Source organism: Eubalaena glacialis, chromosome 17 (genome assembly GCF_028564815.1).
Source record: "Eubalaena glacialis isolate mEubGla1 chromosome 17, mEubGla1.1.hap2.+ XY, whole genome shotgun sequence".
In the NCBI taxonomy this organism is placed as follows: Eukaryota; Metazoa; Chordata; class Mammalia; order Artiodactyla; family Balaenidae; genus Eubalaena; species Eubalaena glacialis.
This window is the reverse complement of record NC_083732.1, coordinates 51,269,930-51,288,957: the sequence shown is the minus strand read 5'-3', so window position 1 is coordinate 51,288,957 and position 19,028 is coordinate 51,269,930. Positions and strand designations below refer to the sequence as shown.

At 50.5% G+C, this 19,028-nt stretch overlaps 1 protein-coding gene across 4 annotated transcripts; it reads right to left on the bottom strand.

Annotated features, from left to right (window-relative positions):
- Window positions 1–3,428: 3,428 nt before the first annotated feature.
- Window positions 3,429–10,921, bottom strand: OSR2 (odd-skipped related transciption factor 2). Of its 4 annotated transcripts, none has more exons than XM_061171590.1 (4): window positions 10,608–10,921; window positions 5,774–6,542; window positions 4,607–4,706; window positions 3,429–3,848 (listed from the first exon to the last, which is right to left on the bottom strand). In XM_061171590.1, the coding sequence occupies exons 2-4, from the start codon at window positions 6,427–6,429 to the stop codon at window positions 3,666–3,668; spliced, it is 939 nt and encodes a 312-aa protein (XP_061027573.1). In that variant the 5' UTR covers window positions 6,430–6,542; window positions 10,608–10,921; the 3' UTR covers window positions 3,429–3,665. The 4 variants fall into 4 exon arrangements, with proteins under 4 accessions (XP_061027573.1, XP_061027574.1, XP_061027575.1 ...); XM_061171591.1 differs by having other exon boundaries at window positions 10,569–10,690; XM_061171592.1 differs by having other exon boundaries at window positions 3,429–3,766; window positions 10,569–10,690.
- Between the last annotated feature and the right edge of the window lie 8,107 nt (window positions 10,922–19,028).

The following is a 19,028-nucleotide window of genomic DNA, read 5'->3' as shown; positions in this document are numbered from 1 at the left end:
AAAAATTGGGAAATACAGTCTCAACATAACACACTATTAAGGGTGAACATAAATAATCCTCTGAAATACAAGAGCTATTCCTGTTTGCAGTGTTACATAGTTTCATCAACTTTTTCTCTTTATTATAATAAAATTACTTTGGTAATAAGAAAGGCAGCCCGTTATGGCATGGTAATTCACTTCTCATGTTAAAATTTGTTGTAGATTCTACACTGTGTTTAATCTAAATGCACCTAGTTTATCACATTGACAATATTCAAGAACTAATGTTTCCCAAGGGCCTTCCAGAATCAAAACTGGGGCAAGGATCCCTGACTGAACATGATTTAAGTGAAGAAGTTCAAATGTCTATGCTAATATCTGACAAATGAACAGTAGAAGAAACCTGCAGTAACTGCCTCTGGTTTCATCACTAGTAATGGTTGGGCCCATTTATAATTTGAGATTTTTAAATATGTTTACTTTTTAAATATTTAGTTGTCTTAGAGTCAAATTTTGGAAAGCTTCCTCATGTAAGAGAGGATATGCCTGTCAAAATAATAATTTTAATCAGTACATTTATCAAGCTCTAGTAGTACAAGGACCTACATTTCAATATTAGCATCAATAAGTACACCTAACACACATTCAGAATTTTATATTAACAATTGATTACAATGTAATTCATTATAGAACTTATTTTTTAAATCCCACACATAGATTACAAAATGAGACTAAAGTCACAACTAAATACTTAACTGTTGTTCATGAAGTTCTTCAGCACTGTGGTTATGACTCGTGATATTTCCCACTCCTGGTCTCTGGCCAGGAGTATTGATTCATGAGTTGACTATGGTAGAGGGTGTAAGGAAAACACGGGCTAATCTAAATCTCAGATAATGACTCTTTTCTAAACCCAAAAAAAAAAACAAAAAACAGCAAATCAATTTCATAAGCTACAAGATATCATTTCCCCCATGATGTCTCATAAGTTTGTCTCATGTAAGAATCTTTTCCTGCATACTTGGATGTGTAAAGAAGAAGAAAACAAAACTCAGAATGTGGAGAGGAACCCACTGTTCAAAAGTTTACCTGTCATCATGAAGAATGTGGAAAGAGTCTACTCTGAGGCTGGATCCTTTCTGAATCTAGATGGACGCTGGGTTTAAGAGTCCGGATTGAAGAGGGCCATTAATTTAAGCCCTATTATAGGTTTTTAAATTATCTAAGTGGTCAAGATTCCAAAAATGTGCCACTAGATGCAGAAAGGCAGAAACTGATCATGAAAATCATTGGAAACTAGCACAGGGCTTGGCACACGAAGAGCACATAATAAACATTTGTTAAAGAAATAACTGCATAAATAAATTTACCTGAACTTTTGATAGCATGTATATGGGAAGGGAAACTGCTTTCTCCACCTTCTCTGTTTTTCCTCATTCACTTCTGATTTCCATTTCCATTTATTTTTATTGAAAAAAATGGAGAGGAAGAGTATTCTGGTTACACCTATCTGTATTTCCCTGTGACAGGGACTTCAAGGGTATGCCTGAGCTTGATATCGAGCAAGGGTCAATCTTTGATAATTCGACTGAACCCTGTGCTATGGAACTGTGTCGCTGGTAGTCGGTTGGAGTGGGTGGGGCAGTGAGGCTGACTACATGGAAAAAGCCTGCTGGATTAGGGGAGCTCTAGGGACAGTCAATGTGTAACCCTGCCCTAAAGTATTCAAATCTTCTGTGCCAAGGTGGGCAGGATCTTGAGGGAGTAGGGGTAGGGAGGTCACTGAGTTAATTCTGTACAAACAAAAGAAAACAAACAGTTTCATTCCTCTAAATGCCACACACACATGCATCCCCACATTCCATCCCTGCCCCCCCTCCCTGGTGAAGCCTTTGGGCCCATCCCATGTTGGGAAATGCATTTGTGTGAGCATTAGACACACAGACTTAGTGGGTGGACATTTTGTTGGAGAGAATTGATCTCTCATGAGAAGGAGAAGTGACTTCCAGCCAGCACCCTGCGAACAGAATAGGCTGTGAGTCAGGAACGCTTTTTGAAACCTCCTCGTAAGTTGTTTTGAATAAGGCACAGGTGAGAAATTTTGAGTCTAGTCCCCAAATCCCTACCTACTCTTCTGGAGGATTCTAAGGTACAAACATAGGGCATTTTGTCTGGTATCTCCCTGATGATGAAACATGCCATGCCCACACAAATATACAAATGAAAAAAAAATCTGAGGATAACTAGTTCACCCTGTTGCTCAGTATTAAAGTTTGCAAGAACAGGGCCACTGGGCCACAAGTTCCTCCAATGTTCCCTCTTGAAGTGAAATTATTTCCCTTCTGGACTCTGCAATAGTACTACTGTTTGTCTGCATCCAAAGCCTTCCACTCGAATCCTACACGGGGTTGTCATTATATTAGTGTCATATTCCGCCAGAACCATTTGGGAAAGAACTGAAATGCCTCAGAAGGTGATTACATATTGGCCATGAGCTCTATACACAGAATAACCTGTACTTCTGGCATTTTCCCAGGGACAAAAGGCCAACCAGTGATGGAAACCTTGCTAGTGACCTAACTCAGTTTGCTTTGCAGAGAAATATGAACGTTCTAGAAAAAAAGGTCTCCACCCTTGGGAAAAAATATTTTGTGCAAACATAGCTAAGTAGTCTCTCCTTTCTGTTCTTGTCCCCCATCTTCTGAAGGTTGTACCTGCCTGCATTCTTCTGTAGCAGGATTTTAGACTTTTCCCCCAAAGGTGGAGTAAAGTCTCTGTCTATAGAGCTAAATCATAGTGTTCAAAGTCTAATGGCAAGAGAAGTTGCCCATCATAAACTATGACAATAGGTCAAGGACTTCTAAAAGTGAAGTGGTGAGAAGCTCCCTTCTCTGCTTTTTCCTTATGCTTCTTCCCACCTTGTGTTTTCAAATGGGTCAGCCATTGGAGTTGCCTTGTTATTAATAATGATTATTATATTGCTTTTATCTGAAGGAATAATACACAAGGAATTAAAATAAACAAAAGGGGAGGAAAAACCTCATGGGTATCAATTTTAATATCTTCAAAAAGCAGAAAGACAGCACAGTTGACCAATTCCAAAATGCCACAGTATGAAAAGGGAAGAGATGAAGTTTCAGCAAGAGAACTGTGAGAAGTCTTACTTTTGAAACCTTGGGATAAAGAATGCCCTTCAATATTTAATATTTCAGAGACATGCCACTCTTCCAGAATCCAGAGGAAAAACAGAAGTCAAATAGCAAGGCACTTTTGCAGGAGTGTTGAAACAAACAAGAAAACATTTTATTTTTGAAAATACAGTCTTTAAAGATAAATTTGGTTTCCATTTTCCATACCTAGGTGCATCCAACAAGATACAAAAACAGACAAAACAAAACAACGAAACAGAGATCCACAACATTATGTACAGAGCTCTAAAATGAGCTGTGAATATCTACAAGAAACTAGCATATGCTCTTTGTGAAAGGATGTACTTGTGTGGCTTTCTACAGTTCTCAGTCCTTGGGAAGAAGAGTTAACCCCCTGGAGCTGCCGGTGTGGCTGCAGCCGGGGAAGAGCTGGGGTCAGTGAAGGGTTGGGGGTGGCCCCCCCGGGTGGGAGGCGTGGAGAGGTGTCTGGGGAGGGGAGCGGCGGCGGCGGCCCGGGACAGATCCGGGGCTTCTCTAGAAGTCCTGCCGCGGGGTGTGAGTCAGGCTGTGCCGCCGCAGATCACAGTTTCGCCTGAACACTTTGCCGCACTGCTCGCAGCTGTAGGGCTTGATGTCTGTATGGGTGAGAAGGTGAGTTTTCAGATTACTTCTCTGATTAAAGGTTCTTCCACATGTGGGGCATTTGTGTGGAGATTCCTGTTCAGATGTGAAGCAAGCAAAGGATTAATCCTTCACACCACCACGGCACCCTTCTCAATAGTTTCTGTCTTATCGGTATCACAAGGTTAACAGAACACGCGCACGACAACAAAGAGGAGACTTGCAGGAACACATCTGTGTTCCTAATCCTCCAATCACAAAAACACACGCACAGGCACACACAGGGACCGGATTACACTGATAACCGCCGGTGGCCACTGGCGGTGGGCTTTGTGATTTCCAGCTCTTTACATTTCATCACCATGTCATAGGCAGGAAAAGGGGGAAGGAAAAACTCTAATCCTCTCTTAAGGAACGACATTCTCTCGGGTAATAAGGCTCCTCTTTGGTGGAAAATTAAACTATTCCTCAATGTTCTGAAAACTACAAATTATGAGGCCCCTGGGAGAGAGAACGTATGGGATTTCACCATGCCTCCATTATCAAAATTACCTTTATTTCCTCCCAAACACGAAAGCTTTAAATGCAGGGCACATCAGGTGAAAAAAATAATAATTCTAAAATTAGGATTTAGAATAGTGAGAGTGGCTTGTTCTTTAAGAAAAACACATAAATGTTTTCTGTTAAATAAAATTAATTTCATGTATAAAAAAACTGGGTGCTGCTTTCTCCACCTAGAAAACTGATCTAAATAGAGCCTTTTATGAGAAAGACCCTGCCACTGAACACCTTTTCTAGAGCAAAAATGATAAAACAGAACCAGTCACTGTTTTTAAACAAGAAAACAAACTTACCTGCATATGTAAAGTTTTGTGAACAGCCAGAGTTCTAGACTGACAAAATCCTTTCCCACACTCCTGACATTTGAAGGGTTTTTCTTTGGAATGGATATACCTGAAAATCAATATAAGGTTTCATTGAAATGGCTTTAACACCACAGTGAGGAGTTTCTTTTGGCAATTACTTTAAACGAAGTCATGAGGGAAAAAAGAAAAGAAACAGGATTTCCATTATTTATGTTTTTACACACCCCCCCGCCCCCCCGTGTAATTCTGTTTATGGTTAACCTCAACTAACCAGACTCTTCAAAACATTCACCGGACGCCAGCTTTATCTACACTTGATCGCCCTCTCTGGCGTATTTTGGAGCTCGAAATCGTGCCGAACGAGCTCTTCTTGGCCTCTACGGTTTTCTCTGGGATTTAAACTGGTCAAATCAGGATGTAAGGCAAGGCCAAGTTTAGGGGGACTGATTTTAGCGAACTCCTTGAAAGCCGCGGAGGATCGGTACAGAAGTCCTACCTTGGGGTAACAACAGCAAGTAGAGTCCAGGGAAAAGATACCCTCACCCCCACTCCTGGGAAGTTTTTACTGGATGAAAACACTTACATTATAGTATTTCTTCAATTGCCTTTGATTAATGCATAGTTGAAGATGTGGAGGGAATGCGAAGAGCCGTTTCTAAATTCAGTGATCTCAAGACCCCCGCAAATAAGTTTAAAGAAAGGTCCCTGTGGCAGGCTCTGGGGCGCACCTGGGGGCGAGTCAGGGAAGGGAGGGAACCCAGTGGAGGTGGCCGAGGAGATTTCCAGAAATGGTCCTATCGCAGGCAGGACCTGCACCCACCAGAGAAAAGTCTTCGAGGTTTCTTGGCTCTACCTGCCCCACCCCCTAAGGTCGACCCGGTGGAAACTGGAAAACCGATCCCAGGACCAAGGCCAACCCAGCAGATTTTACTAAGGATGGGGTGGTCCTCCTGCATCCCAAACAAGAACAGGCAGCAGGGGCCGGCTGAGGAAAAAGGTAAATTTCGGGGGTTGGTTGTGGCTGGCTGGGGAGGGCTTTGGGGGATATATTCTAGTTCAGAGGGGATTTTAGTGACGCTTGCAATGTCTATCAGGATTCGGTATTCTGAATAAACTGTCCTTCCCTCCCCAGGCCAACCTCTTTCCCCACCTTACCTGTGATCCCGCAAATGATCTTGCCTCCGGAAAGCCTTGTGGCAGATGTCACACGTGTACGGCCTCTCATCTGTGTGGGTCCTCTCGTGGATGAGCAAGTTGTAGGATTTGGTAAAGTGTCTGCCGCAAAACTTGCAGATAAACTCTTTTTTCGTTTTGGAGGGCAACCTCCCTCGGGAGGGCTTTCTGTCCGGAGTCAATTTACTGAGGCCCGAGATGGGGCTACCCAGCCCCGGGCTCAGCTTGGTCAGGTCTCCTATCTTAGGGGGATCCTCTTGCGTAGCGGCCACGGCCAAGTTGGCAAAGTCAAAACGGGGCCGGTCCTTGTGCAGGGCTGGGAGGACGTGGGCAATGGCTCCCTGCTTGGGGTGGAAGAGGTGGGTGGTAAAGGGCAGAGCCGGGAAGGGGAAGCGCGCGTCCACGAGGCCCTGCGCCGCCGCCATCTCGGTGATGGTGGAGCGGGTGATCTCGTGCACGTTGGGGTACCCCAGTGTCCAGTGGTTCATGTGCATGGTCTGCACGGCGCTGAGACCGTACAGGCCCTGCAGGTGGTCCACCGCGGCGGGGAAGGTGTTCACGGCCTGCAGGAAGGAGTAATTGGTGAGCTGCAGCGATGGGTGGAGCGGGATGGGCGCTGGCAGGGCCTTGCTCCCCATTTTCCGGGGTGCTGGGGGGCGGAGGTAGCCACCCTTTTTTTCCAGGACTCAGAGGCGTGTGGGCGTGGGGCTCCGGCGAAAACCCAGAAGGACAACGGCGCGCAGAGAAAACCCTAAAAATGGCCGGGGGAGAGAGAGAAAGTCGTGACTATTATCCAAGCCTGCTCGGTCTGTCCCTTGGCGCCGCGTGGGTTACAACACCTTCCTTCTAAGTCCCCCTCCCCACCCACTCCGAGGCCCCCAAACGGAGTGGTGAGGGAACCTCGGAGAGCCTGCCCGGCGGGCGAGTCGACACCCAAGCTCGAGCTCAGCCCCCGGGGCCGGGGTGTCAGGCGGGGCAAAAGTGGTCCCCGGCGGCGAGCGGGTCGCCCGTGGGAAAATCGGATTCCAGGCACGCACTGATTCGAGGAGCCGAAGACCCGGGCCGGGGAGAAAGAAAGGTGGGCAGGGGCTCCAGCAGAGGCGGCACCCAGTCCAGCCTACCCACCCCTACCCGATCGGGCGAAGCTTGGTCATCCGTGACACCCCGCTGTGCCAACGCCCACAGGCCCGGGCTGAGCCTCTGTTGCCGCCGTGCCTCCAAGCTCCCCGGGGAACATTGGGTTGTGGGTCTGACTCGGGCGTGAGGGCCTGGCTCAGCCGGGCGGCTCCTAGCGCTGCGCCCCGAGCCCGCCGACCCGCCCGGCGACCGCCGTTCACCCGGACCGCGCCTGGGGTGCTGGAGCGCAGCCGGGCGCACTTTGCGCTCCTGGGGCTGCGGGGCCCTCGGAGGGGCTCGCCTCGCCCGGCGCTGACCTCAGAGGTTTTCTTTTTCCTTCCTCTGCCTCTGTCCCATTTATCAGCGGTGACGGGCCACAGGAAAGAAAAGTGACACCTCGGGGGCCGGTGAGGCCTAGAATCACCCCTTCCACCTTCCCAGGGGCCGTCTCCTCCCACCCCCCACCTAGATCCCTTCCAGATGGTTCAGGCTCAGTGGGGGGTTGCGGGGGGTGGAGAAAGTCCCTGATCCAGGACCGAGCGCCAAGCTCTCGGGAGGCCCGAGCGCTTCTCGACCCGGCACCAGCCGAGGCTCCTACACCGGCCAGGCCCCAGGAAAAGAGAAGAGAGGTGAGGCGACAGTGTTCCCCGGGGAGGAAAAAGGAAGGAGCAGCAGGGGAGCCACAGCAGATCGGGTACGGTGCGCCTCTGCCTGCCTGGAGCAAGCTTGTTTGTCGGCCTGGAGTTGAGTACGACGTTGCTTCTGCCACCGGGAAGCCGGCCGGGGTCTGCGGCCTGGGCCTAAGCAGGGCGAACGCACATGCCTGTCCCTGAACCCCCAGTGCCAACACGGAGGTCTGCTTTCAGACCCAGTTTCCCAGGGCACCTCATCTGCTTTCAGGGTAGGCCCACCTTCTCCCACTACCAGCCCCTTTTTAGCAGAGAGTTCTGCCAGCTCTGCGGCCTGGGCCTTGCCTCTGAAGGTGGCTCCCCAGGGGCTGGGACTCACAGTTAAGCGCTTTCCCTAGAGAGGGGCAGGCAGGCCTATGTGAGCCATCAACCTTCATGCCTGGCTTTTGAACCCAGCAGGAAGATGGGAGAGTTTGTCCAGACTTCCTTGCCACCAGCCCTTTCTGCGCCTGAAATGCTCTTCTCTAGCGTGTTGTGAAGTCTTGCCTGTGGCTCTATCTGAGGGCAGGCTTAGAGGGCTGCGCTAATGACACAGCGCTCTGGCCAGGCAGAATCTGGCCGCCTCTGTGAGGCCCACACCTTCCCTCCCTCCTCCCCTGTTTGGAACGGCTTGGAGACAGGGATTTATTAATGAACCGCTTCTGCCCAGTGGTATGCGGTCTGGGAGTTGAGGCCGGGAGTTAATGAGAGGTGTGTAACAGTCAGAGGGTCTCAGTCAGACCGTTCAACCGAAACTGTAAACCTCCATTAGTAATAAACTTTCCCACCACAAATCACAATTCATTTTTGTTCAGTGGCAACCCTCAAGCCCTCTCCTAGAGAGGTAGAAAAAAAAAGATTCTACTAACATCCCTGGTAATCTATGTTTCCTCTTCCATTAAAAATCATAAGTTATACCTTTATTTCCTTCTTTTTGCATAGGAGGATTTTCTAGAGATTCAAAATATTATTTTTCCCCTAGTATTAAAAAGTGGCGTCCCCACATAGGAAACCGAAATTATTATTTGGGTGTTTGCCCAGACTGGATTTCTTAGAAATAAATACAGGAGGCAAAGTGCAATTCCCACCACGTTCTCCGTGTATGTACGTGTACGTGTGTGGGGTGTGTTATCGATTGAAGGAATATCATGGCCTGTGATTTTGATTCCAAATGCACAAAGTGAACTCTGCCATAAAGGTTATATGTTAATTCCGCCAGCAGAAACTTGAGTGCCATCTTCCTTCCCTTTTCACCAAATGGTTTATAACCCAAAATTAATGCCTCTTTTATAATTCAGCTTCATGGTGGCACAAAAGTGCTATTTCATAGTGTGTATTCATTTTAATTTGCAGGACAAATAGTTTCTTCATAGAAGAAGAGCAAATCCTTCACAAACAGAGCAACCCTAAATATCCACTAAACATTTTTGCCGTAAAGAATTAGGGAGTTTAGATTTCCACTCTCCTGTTGAGTAGCTGGAAATATATGTCAAAAGATATTTTAAGTCAATGCAGAGATCTAAAGTACTTTCGTTTTGTCTAGAGCTGAGCATGTAGTTCTCACACTCAGTTTCAGGCAATAACAGCCATCATCTGCTGTCACTTCTACACCATCCCGTTTCAGACCATTGGTTACTTTTAATTTTGCAAGGAAAGAAACTTAAACCAACGAAAAGACATAAATATTTCCGTGGAGCTGAGACTAGTTTTCTTTCATCAGCCTTCTTCACAGGAATTTCCAGACATGTACAGAAGTTTTGTAAAATTTAGTTCACTTGCTGTCAACAACTGAGAGGTGTACGTACTAATTTCAGTTCAGTGAAGCTTTCAAAACACTGGAGAAAAAAATAGTAATTTGATAAGGAGGCTCGCTCTTTGGTAATGTGTTATTACACTTTATTATCTAAAAATCGTATACAGTCAGGGGTCATCTGCTAACACCTGTGGGTTGGTGTCTGAGAGAAATGACTGATGGATCCGTAGGCTCGCTGAATTTCAGCCCAAGCCACAATAAAATTTTACATTAATCAGAGAGCTATACTCCAAGTAGATCTAAGGAGATCATTTAAAAAAAAAAAATTAAAATGGCCAGATTGGATCAGGTGAACAGAGAGAAAGGGCCGCGAAGTTCCTGCCCCTTCGCTGCGCCTCTGCCTTCCCAAGGAGTTAATTAAATTAAGATGCCTTCCGCATAATCTGGGTTCTGTTTCTCTCTGCTCCCTCGCTCCCCCTGCATGAGTAATTTTCTTGTTCTGCTCAGGACTGCAGTTTGTTTAGCAGAGAAAGTAGCTGTCTGCGCCGTTTCGCTCCGGGAAACTCCAGCCCTCTTTTGTTCCCTGCTAACAGGTAGGGAGACAGAGCCAGCGCACCCTCCACAAACACCTTTTTCTCCCTCCTCACCATACAAACACAACTCCTTGCTCTGTTGCTACTTCTCGAGAATCCGAGTGTTTAAACCCCAGGGGGATTTGCCTTCTGCCCCCTCCTCCAGGACTAGAGGATGGGAGGAAAATCAAAAGGCCAGCACAAGGTTGAAGAATTATCTAGGACTGAACTATTACTTTTCCCTTGAAACGAGCTGGCTCGGCAGGCACTGTGTGTCGCGGCCCGTCCGCTCTGCCGCGGCTTCCCCGGGACGGGTGGACCAGGAATACTATGGCAGGGTGAGAAAGAACATGAGATTGTGGGGTTTCATCTCAACGTACGTAAATCAGCTTTTAGAAGAAGCTTTGCTGAGTGCTTAGATTAAATGTCGCAAAACAAAACTAAAAACAGTACGTGAAAGCGTGTGTCGTTGCGTGTTAGCTGGGAGTGGCGTGCCTGGGATCCGATAAAGTGAAAAATACAATGCCCCGGGAGTGCGTCCGTATGATTTCTTTTCACAATTTCTGAACTTGTGGCACGCCGGACCGAGAATCCGAGCGCCCCCCTGCACCCCCTGCAGCCTGCCTTCCTTAGGGTGGCTGCAGCCCCTTCCCAGAGCGGACACTCACCTCCCCCAGAAACGTCCGCCTGGGCAGCGTCACTCAGACCTGGTCCAGGCAGTGAGGCGCACAGCTTGGAAAGGTCATTGGGTCCACGCCGGACAAACTTCTTTTTCCGCGCGGAGTCCCGGGAGCCGCGGACATGATCTGGAGGACGACGAGCAGCCAAAACGAGAGCGGATCCTCGCCTTCGTCCGAGTCAGTGGTCGTAGAATGTGTAAAGACCCAGGGTGGTTGGAGCCCGCGCTCAGCGCTCGCCCGGAACCTCGCGCCTCCGCGAGCCTCTCGCCGCGGACTCGGGGTAAGGTCGGAGCCTGCAGCCTCGCAGGGCCATCACCCTCCAGCAGCGAGCACGCCGAGCTCTGTCCCCGCCCGCGTCCCTCCCCAGGCTGCTCGCGGCCCGGAGACCCGGGCTTTAGTAGCGGCCCCGCCTCCCCTTCGGGCGGGCGTCCCGCAGCCGCGCTGGGCCCCCAGCGCCCAGGCTCCGCCTCCGCGCCCGGCGCCCGCTAATGGTCCACTCTGTTTACTTGTGTTTGGATAGCAACTGAGTCTTAAAGGCACAGGTTTGCTCGAGGTTTCCCTGTTACAGAGGCAGAGCCAAGGTGACTCAGTTCAAAACTCACACACAAACACAACGTCCACCCCCTTCCTTCTCGGTGCCACTTTTCCTTATAATGTTAGAAACTGAACAACTGGCTTTCTGCCTCCCGAAGACCCCGCAGAGAAACTCAAAGGGCATTTTGTAGTTTTACTTGGCGCGCTCGCCGCGTTAATTTCCACATCTTAACACGTTTAACATAACTATCTTATTCGTAGGTAAAATCAATCACTTTTAGATTGTATTCTCCAACATATATCACCCTTCCTCCAATTTTAAATAGTTTTGTACATACTTTTGGTCAGTTATGACTGTATCTGTAGTCTGCTTTCGCCTGCTGTTTTCAAAACGAAGTTTGTTTATAGAGGTGACAATTGACTAATTTCGTAATTACTGCAAAGACATATGTGGGATATCCCAGGAGAAACTTCTTCCAAGATTTAAGGTTTAATCAGCCAATGTACATTTCATAAACAGTTAACCAACTTGGTTAAAGGGGTGGGCATCTGCAACCCATTGGCAAACAGTAAAGAATCCATCTGGAATGGGTGTAGAGCAGTCATTTAAAATATTTAGGAAAATACTATGCTAGCTTCTCAAACGTGTACATCTTCATTCCCAGCAAAAAACAGAGTTCATTGTTCAGTTGCCAGGACACGTAATCGAATTTGAAGTGTAGTGATACATTTTCAGGTTCTTCTAAAGATTTGGTCCTCTGTGAGTGTAATTGCAGGATGCACTTCAGCTACTCTGGAAGTAGGGTGACCGAGTGACAGAAAGGGGATGACATACTCTCATTTTAAACAGCCTCTTTCCAGATGAGATCTGCGTGAGCAACACTGAGCAAAACGCCCTTCGTCCCAGACGAGTTCGCCAGAGGCGATTTACGTTAGCCCCCTGCAAGTCTGCGCTTTGAGGGGCGCAGATCTGCAAGCCAAGAGGCTGTACAATTCAAAGGTGTTCTGCCAAAATGTGGTTTTGGATGTGCCGCCCAAAACACAACTAAAATAATCTCAATCGTGCGGGGAAGTGGACAAATACAAGCAGAAGACTTAAAACCTGTCAAAAGGTCAAGCTATGATTGGGAAGCCAGGCAGAAGCTACGGGATATTATTATTAGGATAAAATCCCTTCCATTTTATTTATGCAGAGGTAAGTAGAATTTTTCGTTCCTTCGGTAAAACATAATTCAGAGATAGCAGATCTTTTTTTTCTTTTCTTCCCAATTTCAAATTTGCAAAGGTTAAAAAGTGAGCCTGGAATGAAGACCCGAGTGTTTAATATCCTTCAGCACTGAACTGCTTCAAAGTAGACTTGACAAACAGCGTGGAAGTAGCGGGATGCCTGAGTTCAGGACTTTTTTTTAGAAAAACGTTTTCCCTAATGGATTCTATAGGGGTGCTTTCATTTTAGCGCTCAGTCCTGAGCCCCAGCTACGGGGATGCCTGCGGTCCCCTCTCTCTAACCGCCTCATTCCTTCCGCAGCTTTTCTCAATTTGGAAGATTTGGAGGGAACTTTCTCTTCTTTCAGACCCCCAGGACACAACTCCCGGGGTGGTGACCTGAAGAGTGTTCCTACGCTTCATATTTCCTTTTCTGCAAGTGGAGGAAACCCCCAGCGGTGGGTTTCACACCTTCCCACCGTGTGTGTGTGTGTGTGTGTGTGTGTGTGTGTGTGTGTGTGTGTGGTGTTGTGTGCGGAACCGCCTGCTCTTCCCGAGGGTGAACATAATTTCCAACCATTCACGAGCTGCGCCCTCTTTCCGCAAACCTCCTGAGCCCAGGTTTTTCCAGAAACGTGTTTACCTCGCCCACCCCAGCTTCCGAAGCTCCACGGTGGAGTCTGGGCCACGCCGGCCCAAGCGCTGCAGCCCCTTGTAAGGTAGGGAAGCGTCGGCGAGCTCCGGGCTTTGGGAGAAGCCTCGAGGTGCGGCAGCGCCTCGGCAGCCTCCAGGCCCGGCCACCGCAACGGGCAGGTGCGCGCTCCACGCGGAGAGCAAGCTGGAGGCTGGACATGGAGCCGCACCCTTCTCATGGCTCTCCCGGGCCACCTCTGCGGCCACTCCGGCCGGCCCTTGAGTTGCTCCACGCTCTGCCAGAAGCAAGCCCCCTGCCCCCGCCGGCGTCTAGACCGCACGCTCTTTGCGGGCCCACCCAGGAGCAGCCTCCTCGGCCGGACTCCCCGGGCGACAACGCCTGGCAAGGAAGATAGGCCCGCGGCGAGTTGTGGGTCCGGGTGTTCAGAGCCGTAAGTCCTGGAGCCTACAGAGCGGCCCAGCCGCGCCCTGGGGGGCTGAGTCCCTGCGCCGCCGTCCCACTCCCCCTGCGCCCTCCAGGAGCAGCGCTGCGGTTCACTCCGACGTTTCCGCCGACTGGTCATCTGCTGTTCTCGCGGCTCTGGGCTTGCGACACCAAGGACGCTTCCAGAGAAGTGGCTAACAGACTGTCGAGGGGAGCGCGAGCAGTTGCAGCCCAAACCCGAACCTCCCCTGGAGGACCGGACGCAGGACGGGGAGAGGACAACGGAGGAATGGGAGGAGGAGGGGGCTCGGCAGCGCGGGCCCCTTCCCCCCTACCTCCCACCCCCACCCGCCCCACCGGCCCACCCAGGAGGCTCTGCCAGTTAAGCCACGAACAGGTGTCAGACACACACTTCCCTGAGGTTGACTCCGAGCCTCTACCAGTCTGAACCGCGCGCTGCGGACATCCTAAAGACTTTTGCCCTTTATGTCACAAGTTATGGACACACCATCTTTTTCCAGGGATCTCAGCTGCCATTGCCTCTGAGGACTGAGGACTCGCCTCCCTTCTCTCCAGCCTTCCCTGCCTCTCCAGGGCGGGGACCTTCTGCATTTGAACTTCCCACCCTGTTTGCCGCTTTTCGCCGGAGCCCGGAGGAATTGAGAGCCCAGCTCTTCTCTGGGCGTGTGCACTCCAGCCCCAAAGTAGTGAGGAGGGCCGCGCAAACCTAGAGGAGGGTCGCGGGCACTGGGCTCAGAACTGAGGATGTGGAGGCAGGAGACTAAGAATTTTGTCTTTTAAAAAGTAGGTTCGGGACAGCGCTCTACAAAGGGCTGGGGTGGGAGAGCGCGGCAGCAGGCGGGAGCTCCGCGGCCCGCGGGAAGAGCCGCAGCGCCCCCTGGAGGCGCGGCCCGAGCATTACGTGGCGCGGGCGCCCGGGGTAGTCACTCAGGCGGCTAGCTCCCGGGGTGACTGTCCGGCTGCCAGCGATCCTCCCGATCGCTGGGTTCCTTTCACCTCGTCCTGGGCTCCTTGGCTGCGGTGGCAGAGTCGTGTGCGCGACGCGGGTGCTAGAGAGAGGGCCTGGTTTGCTGTCAGAGCCAGTAAGCCGCTCCACCCCCACCGTTGGGGCCTTTGTGAGCATCCCGCGCGTTGGCCTCCCAGCGACTCCCCTCTTGGCCAGTTTTTCCGAGACGGATTTTCGGACTCACGACGCCGCCCAGGGCGGCTCTGACTTTCGCAGGGCAAGGGAGAGACACTAGTTCTGACCCCCGCTCAGGGAGTTCGCGGCGGTCCGGTGATCAGCTCAGATTCCAGCAGATTCCAAGGCCTCGGATGTTGTCCCTGCGGGAGAGGCAAGAGAGGTTTCTCAGGGACCCCATTTGGAAAGACTCTCCCACTGCCCACGACTTACCCCTCATCTCACCCAGCTTTTGAAGCCCTATCGGGAATGGATCCCTGGGCGGGCTGTGCTCTCCTTAGGCCTGAGAGCGGGAAGATGCGCGTCGCGAGGCGCGCGAACAGCGCGGGAGCCTTCCCGGGTCTGGGGGCCTGAGGACCACCCGCCGCCTCCAGCCGTCCCATCCCCGGCCCAGCCACCTCCGGGGTCGGGCTGGGCGAGACAGCCTCAGGGGCCCGAGGCCAGCCGAGCCTCTCGGGCTCTTCCCCAGGGGCGGGGGGAGGGGGAGGGGGAGGGGGGGAGGAGGGCGTGTGGAGCCCAGAGGCGCCCTCCTGGTGCCCGCGCCCCTCGCTCAGCTTCGTTCCGCCGGAGGCCTCGGCGGGCGCCCTTCCAGCCACCAGCTCGCGCTGCACCGAGTCACCGGGAAAGAGGAGCTACCTGTGCAGGCTGAAGACCGGGTCGGAGGGTTAGCTACGTGGCCAAAGCCAAGATGGGCACGCCTGGGGGCAGCCCCTGCCGTGAGCCCGGGTCCCGTCCGAGTTTGGCTTTCCCAGGGGAGGTGGTCGGCCGCCGCCGCAGCAAGGCCCACACGAGGCCGCCCGGCGGTCCGTCAGCCCCTCGCGAGCAGGAGAACCGCCCTGCGCCTTCACCCGCCCGGAGTCCCGAGAGGTCTCGGGGCGGCAGGCGGCAGCAGCGGCGGGCGGGCTCCGGCACGTGCTGGGCGAGGGCTCCCAGGGTGCGCGGGGGCACGACTCGCTTTCGCCTTTCGTGCCCCAGGGAAGCAGATCTACCGCTGTTGGCCTCGCCAGAGAGAGCCAGGTCTCTCCCTATGCTCCCGCGTCAAAGGACAGCTTCCAGCTCACGGTGCGCTTCGAACGGAGCCCACTGGTGTCCATGACTAGGAAGACCGGGTTTACAAGAGGTGTCCGCTGCCGAGGACAAGACCCAGGCGCCTCCCAGGAGGAGAGCCCTGCGGATGCTGCCACCTAGGCAGCGTGGGACTGGCCCAGCCCTCGCGCTGCGCCCAGAGCATCCTCAGAAAAGACTGCAAACCTATTTTTATTTGGTTTTCACTTAAAACAAAACTAAACTAAACTAAACTAAACTAAACTACTTGCGAAGTCTTAACCATTGGGAAAATTCTAACGAAAATCTTGATTTCCAGTGAGCTCCCTTTCCTACGCGGCAGTGAGCTGGCTGGAGCCGAACAGCTCTGCTCTCTGTTGTCTGCGGTGTGTTTTTAAAATGCCGGGCCTTGGATTGCCTTGGAGTTTCCATTTCTAGATGCAGCTGTCATTTCTCTGGGACTGTGGAATCGGTCCAGAGTTACCGTTGTCAGGTGTGGTCCGGCAGCTTCAGCAACTTCTGGAACCTGTTAGAGATGCAGATTCTCTGGCCCCATCTACTGGGTCAGACACTCTAGGAGTGGGGCCCGGCGATCTGTGTTTGAACAAGCCCTCCAGGTGATGCGGATGCACGCTAAAGTTTGAGAACGACTGACCTAGATCAAATTGACTTTTGGGGGGCAATCGCCTGTGTGCGCGATTAGTCTTTCCGGCTCTCTCCCTCCCTTATGCCCTCCTTCCCATCTTTCCTTTCTCTCCACAGAATGCCCGCGTAAATGTCTGGCCTAGGGCAGCTAATTCACTCATTCGCTCATTCATTCATTCCCTCATTCATCTGACTTTTTCGGAGGCACCTCCCGAGTCCTTGGAGACAGTGCTGAGAATGCCCAGGTGCATGCAGGAGAGCAAGGAAGAGAAAGCGATACGGATGCCTTCCCCTTTCATGGTCAGTTTTTTGTTGTTATTATAATCTAATGCTAGATTTGATGTGATTTCAGGGAATATCCCTGTTAGGGACCAAACAGGAGCAACGTACCCCATTTTAAAGTTTCTGACCGCGACTGCCTTCTTCGCCCAGGTTGATGTTATTCTTTTCCTGTTTTCATCACATGCTAGGGACTCTGTGTCTACTAAATACACTTCCACACACACCTTGACATACACTGCCCGCACCTTACCTGCCCTCCCTGCACTGAGTCAGAGTGCTCGGTGCCTGGGGTGTGGGAGTGTCACAGTCGGTGGGCGGGAACGTGTTTGGACCCGGGCTCAAAGTCTCTGAGCCCTTGGATTTCCCTGAGGCTGCATAGGGAGATCTTCGGACAGCTGAAACTGACACGCACGTTTGCTCGCGGCCTCTGCTGCGCGCTGGCTCCCATCTTGCATCCAGCTGTCCAGAACTGACCAGGTTCCCAAGGTCAGGTGCACCCGGATGTTAACGTCGTGATCCTCAACCTGCGGATTTGTCACGTTAGGATTGGGTCAAATCCCCTTCACTGTCACTTGGTTGTACAAAATCTGTTGTTCCCCCTCACAGAGTGAAAACTCCGAATGAAGACTCGCACTTTCTGGTTTTCTTATACCAAATCAATCTCCCTTAAGCTTTCACTTTGCACTTTCTCTTTAGAACCTTGGCTCGAACTTCTGTCCCCAGCCAGGCAAAGAGCTGCCTCCACTGGACCATTTGCTTCCCACCGAGATTTTCTCATTGTAGGACAGTGAGAACAGTGGAAGGCGCTGCCTCTTAAGCAGTGGCGAGATGCTTAAATATCGGGACTGACTGGAAGCCTCTTGTCGTCTATTTTCAGTCAAAAGAAAAGTTTCATTTTAGTGTGCCACTGCAGGGAAGCCACTGAAAATGCACGCAAACAAAAATGAATTTTCATATTACCCTAGTCATAAATTGTCTAAAAGTACTCAGCTCCACTTTGACAAAGAGTTGCCATTTTAGTATGACCTTTTCTTATGGGGATTTTCAAAATATAAAATGTATAATGGTCAGGAACATGATAATCTCTTTACAACCTGTGATCATATTTCTTAACAGGACTTTGCTTTCCAGTGCAGATGGTTTGACATAGTAACATTCAAAGCAGCCAGCACTTAAGAAATGCCAAGGCCAGTATTTGAATGCAGATACAAGTTTTAACAAAGGAAAATGTATATCCCTGTAGCTGTTTGCCTGTGAATATTCCCCAGAAGATTAATACACTATTCTTGAATCTAAGCCAAGTCATCAAACACTCTAAAAAGTCTGTGAGGTGCCAACTCATAAGGCACATAGAATTCCTTGTCACCAAATATTTTTGAGTGTCTACTATGTACCAGGTACTAGACAACTGTGTTATTGTTTGAGACCCTGAACTTTCATCCTGACTTGGGGTGGGGCCGGGGGCAAGGAAGGTGGGATTTTAAGGTTGGTTTCCTCTGGTTTTGTTAAATTGTTAAAGTATTTGTACTTAATAGCAATCTTTAAAACATTTACTGAACTTTCTCTTACATTTTAAAGTCATTTTTACAAGTCAAGGAGAGAAAGTCAGTGTTTGAGCCAGCTCATTTATTGGAAAATGAATGCCAGCACAGGCTTAACTTTTGGCTTTCCAACTGGAAGACCTTAATATCATGACAACATTTTACAATAATGTTATTTCCATCATGCCAGGTGATAATTTAGCTGTAGAGCCTTATGATTGGTGACCATAGCTCACTCAAGCCTGTTTTCACCTCCTGACTCTGTAAGGAGCCACAGAAAGAAAAACACCCTTCTTCCTCTGGCACCCTAGCTGGAGGGAGGGGTAAAAGAAGTGGCAGACAGCTAGGTTGGCCCCATCCTCATTGTTCCCTGGGAGAACTTGGAGCAGGACCAGTTCAGATCCAGTTTGCTTCAGGGAATCCAGGTCTTACAAGAAGTGATGAGCTCTTTATCTTTGCCTCTAAGCACAAAACACAGACAGCTTCAATGGATCTGGAGACAAACCTATATGAGAAGCTGAGAGACCCCATTGTACTCTTACGCTCTGCACTGTGTCACAGTGCTTGGTCACACTGCATGTCTTAGCCACATACTCCTTTTTACGGTGCTCAACCCTTCTTCCCACGTTCTCCCCCTCTACACCCTCCCCAGCCCATGCCTGGCAAGTGGACCTGCCTCCAGGAATCAGACTGGGTGGATGCTATGATGTCAGGACACCAGGCAGCTGCGTTTCTAGCATGTTAGACCATGGCTGCCTTTTCCTTTCCCTGGGAAAGTACACAAAGTGCAAGTTGTCTCCCAGGCTGTGAGACACACATCCAAATGCCCTGTGTGGTGGGCCCACCCAGGCCCAGGAGAGTGTGGAGGAGAACACGAGTGTGTCATATGGGTGTGTTCACCCATCCTGTTCCCCTCT